This window comes from Lepisosteus oculatus, chromosome 9 (genome assembly GCF_040954835.1).
Source record: "Lepisosteus oculatus isolate fLepOcu1 chromosome 9, fLepOcu1.hap2, whole genome shotgun sequence".
Taxonomy (NCBI): domain Eukaryota; kingdom Metazoa; phylum Chordata; class Actinopteri; order Semionotiformes; family Lepisosteidae; genus Lepisosteus; species Lepisosteus oculatus.
In genome coordinates this window covers 5,417,482-5,427,276 of record NC_090704.1, presented here as the reverse complement: position 1 = coordinate 5,427,276, position 9,795 = coordinate 5,417,482, and the positions used below count along the sequence as shown (strand labels likewise).

Genomic DNA, 9,795 nt, shown 5'->3' with positions numbered 1-9,795 from the left:
GACTGTCACTATGCAACTGAATTTATCTGCACTCATGGGGCAATCTGCTTGTTTTAAATCTCCTCCCCACTGAGAGCTGGTGTGTGGTGAGCGTTCTGGAGCACTATGGCTGCCGTCGCATCATCCAGGTGGGGCTGCACATTGGTGGTGGTGGAGGGGATCCCCATTACCTGTAAAGCGCTTTGAGTGGTGTCCAGAAAAGCGCTATATAAGTGTAAGCAATTATTATTTTTATTATTATTATTATTTTATTATTTGCAATACAGAACAAACTCATGCCAATCTGATACTGGGTAAGTCCCACATTCACGCCACAGCGGATCACTGGGCGAGAGCTTATCCTGTTTTCCATTGCACTAAATGAACAGAGAGTATGTGAAACCTCCCTTGAAGGGACACATCACTGAGCCTGAGCCTAACGCTGGCAAACACTGGTACCCTTTAATACCGCTGGGTGGACTGGAGCAATGGGGGAGGGAAAGCACCTCACTGCTGTTGTACCTTGAGTGCCTGCAGTGGGGGTCTGAGCCCACAACCCGCAAGGTATGATGCTAGAAAATGAACACTCCTCTATGCTGTTTGCTACTAGATGAATCAGAAATTCAGAATTCAGGTTTTAGCTAACTAAACTCAAGTGGTCCAGCCCCTGGGCATGTGACAAATAATTTAAAATATACCATGTTAAAAAATCTGTATTGCTGCAGCTGAAAATATATATTTATAGTAACCTATACTCTGCGGAAAAACAATTTCCTAAAATAAAATTGCTTTCTTCTTTTAAAACGAACACATTAGGACACCTGGTAAAAAAGACACAGGACAACACCTGGAAATGAATGCAAAAATAACAATTAAATTACAGGTTAATCATTATTCTTTATTCACATTTCTAACAAAAAAAAGTAACAATACGGCATTGTTGTACACATACTCTAGAGGTTTTTCATTAAAGCTAGATTGGACTCCCAGTCTTAAAATGAAAAATACACATTTACACTGGATATTGTGACACAATACATAAACTTAGCATCATGCTGCTTCTTATCTGACACTGAAGAAAGGCTCTGAATGAGGAACACATGGTGGATCTGGGGCTGTTAACAGAACAGTAAGTTTGGCTGAAGTTGCTGCTCTACTCAAACAATCACCTGGACTTCACACTGCACCTGGTACTGTCCCTCCTTGCTACTGCTACTGTACATACACACGACAGTACTGACAACAGTTCTTACCAGGAGGAGAGACCCAGGTGCTGCAGCCCACTAGGAAGAAATGTAATATCGTGACAGATAAACAGTAAACAACAGCTTTATTAATATAAAGAACTACTGTTATGTATTATTTTCATTGCATGGCTTAAAGCACAGTTGATATCATGCCAGTGCTGTTACTCTTACATACTTGATAAACTTATTGGAGTTGTTTTTGGTTGGATCTTTTTTTAAGAACATGTAAATGTACAGAACAAATATTTTCTCCATTTAGATAGACTGACTGGCATGTCTCATACACCTTTGTATATAATGGGTGGTGCATTTGTACCTTTAAAGTACTGAAAAGGAAAACACTAATTCCTTCCTAATTTCTGTGCTTAAATGTTCATCGATTTAGCCAATTAAAATGTATACTTCTGTATAAAGGGATTTCAACAGTAGTACCTTGTTTTTAAGATATCCACATACAAACATTGTATTATTATTAATATTGTTATTCAGATTTTCAAATAAGACTTATATACATTGTCTATAGAAGATTTTTCTGGAAAATGTCTTGAGCAGCAAAAAATATAAGATCATAAGCTAAAGTCAAGCTGATATTAGTTTATACTAATCAAAGGACATGATGGGGAAAAAAGACAAAATGAGGTACAGTAACAACCTTTGAAAAAAAATCTCCACCAACTTTAACTCTGTAGATGTACTGTAATAAACATTTTTTGAGCTAGTTCACAGGAATCACTTTCATGTAAAAAAGCCTTTATTTTTTAACCGGTTTAATTCCCATGTGATAAAAAAAACACAACTGAGGAAATCACAGAGTAACAGCATACCCATGTGGCTATTAAAAATAGTTTTATATTAATTTGAGTAACGCATTGCATAAACCAATTTCTTTTCTGCTGGTCAAACTAGACATTTGCAACAATGGTCTTTGTAAAGTAAGGTTTACAATATACAACATACAGTAGGTTCTTCCCACTTACTGAAGTTTCCGCAGTGATATTAGACGGGGTGGGTGAGTGCTGTGGAGCAATACAGACTGTGCATTGTTACATAAACATCATGGAGGAAAATGCCTCACTCTGCAGACATGACAGCTCAAGAAAAACTAAAAAATGTACTGTAGTGTTCTAAAAAGCAAATCATAAAAACTAAAGTACATATTACAAAGGTAAATTTGTGCAATCTACCCATGTGAAAAAGATCCTATATACACTCAACTATAGTCTTTGAAAAACAGAACAGCAAATTTGTTACTTTTATTCAATGTTGTGAAAAGGAAGCACATTCACTTAATCCCATGCACAAACACAGAATTCATACTGATGTACAGGCTTTACTACTACTTTCAGTAATTTGCCTAGAACATGCCCATATCCATGGCTATAAAATAAGCACCAGGCCTCAGGGGAAATTGATAAACATGAGGTGTTGTCTACTAAAAAGCAGCCATAAAAAATGTCATCTAGTTATTTAAATTAGCATAACTGTCAATCCTTTTAAAATTAAAAACGTACCGTTTACGTTATTTATATATGACATGCATTGATGCCACTGTATATAATCACGAGTAACAATAACGTCATCCATAACACTTACTATAGCCATAAAACATATTGTGTGTGCACAATGTTTGCAGTGTCATATGTACTGAATATATTTTTAAATTGTGCTATTTTAGCCGTTCATAAAATGAACACTTCAAACTATATACTGTAGTTCAAAGTGGGCCTAAAAGGTGGCACTGAATTTCAAAAAGCAAAGGCTGTTTGTATAAGTGCTGCTCTGAAGCTTTTAATTTCGTATGTGCTTATATTCACATTGGTGTGCTGTTCTGGTATTATATGTGTGTACCACTGTGTGCTAAGACTTCAAAGGCTTTTGAAGATATACAGTACACTGTTCCATTTTTTTAGTTTGCGCTTCTTTAAGGCAGACTGGTAGTGTAGAAGTTGGCACGACTGCCTCATACCTGTAGTTCTTGGGTCCCCCCCAGTTTGGGATATCTCTGGGTGCCCCACTGACCTCCTGATAGCAAGGTTAACTGGTACATCTAAATTGTGCTTGTGTGTGTGTACCCTGTGATGGACTGCCGTTTCTGTCCAGTCCAGGGTCCTGCTTTGTGCTCTGTGCTTCTGGCATAGGCTCTGGGTTGCCATAACCCTGCCAGGAATACAGGTTTTTATGAAAATGTCTATTTTCTTAAATGTCACATTTAATTGAACATGAAGGCATTAAATAACTGTCTTCACTTTTTATGCAGCACAAAATTAAGTGAACAATTTTACCAAATCTACTTTATTTATTAGAGTTGCATTGGTTTTATGTAAAGAAAACTTCTGTCAAATAGAGCAGTACTCTAAAATCTGGAAAATGATACTGAATCTCCTGCAATACCAGATACAAATCAACTGTATAACCTACGCTAAGCTGTGCCTTCATTTTTTTTTTCTTCAGTCCCTTTGCATTATTCTGAAGCACAACATAATGTTTGAAAAGTCAGTTCTGTCTACAAAAAAAACAACAACTGAATTCTTCATTACTTATCATCAGGAATCCAAAGAACGTGCATAGACAAAAATCCAGTATTCTGATGGAGTTAATTTATGGTTTTACATCCTCTTTTTAAAAGTATTACTTGTGTTTTTTGGCACAGACTTGCACATACTATTATATAGTCAAGACCTCTTTACTAAAGAAAGTGGAAGAATAAACCAAATGCTCTAAATTAATTGTACTGATCTTAGGTTGTTGTTACATCACAGGTTTATTGCTGATGTACTGCTTTTACAATATTGATGAAAGATATGGCACCGTTTTGGAATAAATGTCCCAGCAGCAATATAATATCTGAACTGTAACCATATTTATGATGCAGTTAAATTCATGGCAAATCCTAGTCCTCTGTAGGACTAAAGATCCAGCTTTAGAGGGGGCGAGACATTCCAACGTTTCAGTTCAAGTTTCCATTCAAAGCTGCCGTTTGGCAAGCTATTTGACGTCAACTGGCTTTGAATTCGAAAAAAAAAGTAGTGCCGCCGCACTTGAATATAAATGGCTAATCTGGCGATGAAAATGTTTTCTTACAAGTTTTATGATAGAAGACTTTCAAGAAAAATCCATACCAACTCTATCCTCAACTAAACACAAAACAAAGCAGCAGTTACAACTCATTACTACGTAGAATACATATGAACACTTTTCACACTCTACATTCACTGCAGCACCCCTCCCACGAAGAAAACCCCAAAACATCTGACGGGGGCAGTTTTACATCACTGTACAAGAAAAGACAAGACTGGGCCCTGCCGAGGATGCTGAGCAAGTGTTTGGTTCAGGAGAAAGCTTAGCTGTTATCTGGTTCTTTAAAACTGCAGTTCCATGTAATGGCATTCACATGGAAAGGGTTTATCTGGAACACATGTACCGTAGAGCTGCTGAAATGTGTGGAGCAATTAAAAAAAAATTACAAAAATAAGCTGCTCTACTCCATTATGTGCAAATGTAATGTAAAGCACCTTTACTTTACTACACATTTCATTACAGTGCAGTAATTACATATATTTTTAAATATGAAGTAAAGCTTGAGTTTGTTGGGCTGTACTTATCTTGACATTTGTGCTTCAAATGTTCAAATATCCAAAAGGCACCAACACTACCCTCAGTCCCCTGAGTTTCAGATATTCTGCCAAACACACCCTAATTCTGAACAGTTACAGCAAAAATTATTTTATATTATAACCTTTTATATTAATGTTATGAATACAAACAGCCAACCATAGCAGACATCTGCAATTACCCAAATGGGCGCTGGCGAATAGGCAATCTGCTTGAACTGATAGGTGCACCGGCGCCCTCCTGTCACTTGCACTCTCAGGACACATACGAACAGTGCTAACTACCTCCTAACCTTGTGTTATGTTCGCACAATCTGTAACTGTATTTCTTGTATCATAATCCTAACCTAATCCCTATAAACGTCTGTCCTTCTACTCTTCTCTCCCTCTCAACGAGCTCGCGGATAAAGCATTTCATTGCCGAAAACACCGCTTTATGCTGTTCGGTTTGTGCATTGATAAACCTTGCTTGATTGACCAAAAAAACACTCCAGTAATAAGCCTAAAACTGCTTGTCTAGGAATAATTATCAACTGATTAATCAGATGCAAACAGAAACAGATTCCTCTGTTTTTAAGTCTGATTACCACCTTTGCCTGGTTATAACTGTTATAATATGATTATTAAGGAGCAAAAACAAGTAATGTAGACATTACCTGCAATGTAGACATTAGATATGTGGGACTATAGCAGCTGAACAGCCCGCTTTCCTGTTACTCTGTGCTGAGAAAAAAAATGGTTTTGGACTGAATCAGAGCCCAGTTTTCAAGTACCCACAAGTAAGTCTGCTGCTTGAAGTTACTTGAGAGAGGCTTACACCAAACTGAAAGCAAAAACCAGGCTTCTTGACAGCTCCTGTTTCCTCCTCCGTTAAGTCAAGAATAACTGGCAGCTCTTCATCCTGAAGCATCCTCGGCTTTTAGCCCATCAGTGTGAAAAAAAAAAACAAGCTTCAAATTTACTGCCAAAATCAAGTCACAAACAAGTAAACATTACTCTTATTATTCAAGATACTGTAGTTTATAAAATATACTTTTTCTTTTTCCTTAAAATTATTTACTTTGTTAATTACAATAAAGAAAAAAGACACTGATGAGTGAACTACTGTACAGATAACTAAATTTAACTTCTTGATGACCTCTTGTTTTATGGGATTATCCTCCTCTCCTTTAGCTTTCCCTGGGGTGCCTCAAAACTGCAGAGTGGGATTTTACTTCTGCTCCTGTGCTCCAGAGCCCGGGCTTCTTCTTTTTAGCCCAACAAAAGCCTGTTAAAGACAGCCCACTTTTTCCAAACTCACTCTTATCTCTAAAGGGAACAGCATGAACAAATACTCTCCCTTTTGAAAAAACATAGCCGACATGAAAATGTAATTATATTCTGTACTCTAGCAATGCAGACAAAACGGATTTTGCATGTTACAAATATTTGGTAACATGCGTTTCTTTCTTCATACGAGGCTACAAATACTGTTTAGTAACAGAGGTCAACACCATCTAAGCAATTGTATCCACTGTGCTATTTCCTACTGTTATTAACTAAAATGCTCCCTTCACAAGTGAGAGATTAGATCTAATTTCAAGATACTCATTAAAATGAATGGAAGACCATACTGAAGTGGCACCTTAAGTCCTGAGCTGTAACTAGCAAACGTTTTCACCTTTTACTTTATTTCATCTTAAAGTTCAATTCTCGCATTGAGATCGTCTCCCTTATCCACTGATCTTTAAAGTTTCAGAAAGCAATTCAGTTTGAACCCTGAGAATGGGTGTGGCGAAGAAAGTGCTTTACCAACCAGGGTAGCCATTTAGAAAACTGGAGACAAATACTCCTTTCATGTAATATACAATTAAAACTAAATAATGATCATAAGCTTTGACATATTTCTGTTTTCTCTATTCAAAGCTAATTAAATGTAGTTTTTTTCTGCATGTATGTGGGAGAGAATAAAACTGCAACAAATGAGTTTTAGAATCAATGGCATTTCTTGTGTTTTTAATGCCTGTCAGTATGTACTGTATGGTATGTCTATTTAAAAGTAAAATTAATCAGCGTTATCGAATTGTTTCTGAAATTGGCTTTTAAATGATGTCAGAAAATTTGGTCTCCAGCTTTTAAACTGCTAGCACTGTTAAGATACTTTGTTGCCATTGCTGCTGCTACTATAACATATCTGGATTTTATAAAAATCTGAAAATAAATGTAGCCCACTCAACTATTATTTGTACTATGTACAAAGTGTGTATACCACATTGAAGATTTTCATGCATAAGAGAAAAAAAAAAGTTCTTTTAAAAAATGCATTATTAAATTATGCGGACAAAAAAATATTCCAATGACAACCGAATTCTCTAGAGATTAGAAATAATAAGCTTTTACAATATGTAAAAGCCACGTTTTCACCGTGAAGTGTCTCGAAACACTGTGCTGTGTAGAAAAGGCTTGAGACACTCTTCCTGGATTTATGCGGTAGTGTCTGGGTTGTGCGTGGAGCCGTTGCTGCCTTGGATGGTGAGACTTATCTCTTCAGGCTTCTTCTCTGTTTCCGTCTCTTTCTCCTTCTCATGCAGGGGTGCTTCCACCCCCCTGTCCGCGCTGGGGCTAACGGTGGGGGCGTATCTGCCTATCCGGTGCTCCTGTAGGGCAGGGCCCCATGTGTGATGTGGCTTCACTGCGTTCTTCAGCCGCTGAGAGAGACACAGACACATTCCCAATCACATCCCGCCTTTTCAGTCGTCTGCCCCCGGTGAAATTAGAATAGCAGGAGACCCTTGAGTTAATTAATCTCTGCATTACTATTTCACTTCTTTCCTGCTTAGATATTCTCCCTTCTATTCCCAGTAATTGTCGTAGCTTTCCTTGCACAAAGCAGGCATGCGATGTCACCCACTGTGTAAACAAACGTCATCATTAGGGACTAAGGGGAATGAATATGATCAGGCTTACCTCTAAGAAAGTTGTTCCTTCTGACTTTGAGATTTTGTAAATGGCATAAATAGGAATGCAGATGACCGAGGAGAGGGCCATGAGGAATCCAATCACTAAAGACCACCCAGGGTAGATGTAGTTATTGTAGGTAATGGGTTTGTACTGGATGACCGTAAAGACCAAGATAAACTAAAAAATAAAGAGGAATAAACACTGGTTACAACTCAGCAGATAAATCTGTTTACTGTTTTTAAACTACCTACAGTAACTATTACTACAGTCTTATGAAAGAAAACAACTTTTTTGTTTACAATGTTGAACTATCAGTGGCAATATGAATATTTTTTATTGGTTTTGGACAGGCTGACTTTACAAGCATTGTTCGACAGCAGAAACCATGCTCTATCTTCATACGAGTCAAAAGGGTTTTGTGCATGCACCAAGTCACGGTATGCACAATCACTCAGTCTAATAAATTGTTGCATTGATAATGAAGCAACAAAGTATTTTAAAGCAAAGACCTGCCATATTTTAAACAAAGAAGGTTGTTTTGAACTGGAATCCCTCCATGGGATACACAAGCAGTCAGCTCAGAGGTTTACTCACTGTGATAATGACAGGCGAAATAAACCTCCAGCAGATTCTGAAGAACACTGGAGGGGGGAAACCCAACATCATCTCCACATCCTTAAAGTAGTTCACATGTCCTGCAGTGGAGGACAAAGAGGGGTCAAACAATGACAGAGGTCATCGCCATAACTGAGCTCACTAGGGGTTTGTATGAATGGGCTTTCTATACATAATAAATACTGTAGGTTATGTATTATAGAGAGGGATAGTTTTCTGAAAGGCTTTAGCACAACACCATCTAAATCAAGTAGAGTTTAGAAAAAAATATACAGTGAAGAATTCAATATGAACATGTCAAATGATCACATTTCAAAATGACCTACATTAATGATGTTGAAGAACAGAACAGGAGAGACAAAGAAGTATCAGTCAAAATGATCTTTTCAAGAACAGAGCTATAAAGCAAGAGCTACTGAGGAGCTTATCTTACCATAAACATACATGATGCAGACACACATTATGCAAGAGATGACGACCAGAGAGAAACTGGCAGCATAGTTATCCATCAGCAGCAACCAGTAGATCCCAGCCTATGGGAGGAAGACAACACCTGAAAATGGCCACGTGCTGTACACACACACATACACACTGCTGATTCCTGGCCATACTGTTCTAGAGCCATACTGTTCTGGCCTCAGCTTAGAACACTGACACAGTTACACACGAGAAGAAGCCATCGGACACATTCGGTAGTGAGTATCTTAATAATCCAAAGATCCAACCTGGGACTTCAACACCATGTCTAGGCAGTTGGTCCATACTCACACTGTGCCTCCTGTTCTCGGTATTGAATCCCTGTTGACCTGTTCTGCTTTTATTGATTTAGATCAAAATGTATAAAACCATGTCCTTATGAGATTTTTGAAAATCACTATTCATTGTTGTGCAAAAGAAGGACTTGTGTCCCGTACGACACGTGAGAACATCCTTACTTTGTTCTGATCAAGGAAATGAAAACCCTGAAGTGAAGAAGTCAAAATGTCCTTGTGACAGTTTGACTATACACTCACCTGGGTGGTCAGCGGCACTCCAAGGAGGAAGCCCAGGATGGCCACCCCAAGGGTGACGTAAGTCTTGTTCCTAATGATCCAGTCTGTTCCGATCTCATCCACAATAGCTGTGACCAGTGTTTCCAGCAGGCAGAACTACAATGACAATCAATCATCTGTCAGCTACTGCAATGGACACGGACCTGCAAACATTACTGGAGCAATCTGTAAATATACTCAATTAATAACAGAGTGAAGAGATTATTTTATGTTGATTGTTATTTGTTTTTCATAGTTGTTTTTTGAATTTCAAGACCTTTTAGACTGACAACAGAGTTCTCTAAATAAAATAAATAAATGGTTCTGAAAATAATCAGCAGTGAGTATCAGGGAAACGGAATGAAGCAGAAA

The 9,795-nt window shown here is 37.8% G+C and overlaps 1 protein-coding gene across 6 annotated transcripts in view; it reads right to left on the bottom strand.

Moving 5' to 3' along the window:
* Positions 1 to 856: 856 nt before the first annotated feature.
* slc6a9 (solute carrier family 6 member 9) overlaps positions 857 to 9,795 on the bottom strand; it is a 74,307-nt gene continuing 65,368 nt past the window's right edge. For all 6 annotated transcript variants that reach the window (XM_015355309.2, XM_015355310.2, XM_015355308.2 and 3 more), the window contains 5 exons: positions 9,406 to 9,540; positions 8,826 to 8,925; positions 8,372 to 8,472; positions 7,784 to 7,954; positions 857 to 7,524 (listed from right to left, as the gene is read on the bottom strand). In XM_015355309.2, the coding sequence (XP_015210795.1) occupies positions 7,300 to 7,524; positions 7,784 to 7,954; positions 8,372 to 8,472; positions 8,826 to 8,925; positions 9,406 to 9,540 (732 nt within the window). In that variant the 3' untranslated portion in view covers positions 857 to 7,299. The remainder of the gene's footprint in view (positions 7,525 to 7,783; positions 7,955 to 8,371; positions 8,473 to 8,825; positions 8,926 to 9,405; positions 9,541 to 9,795) is intronic.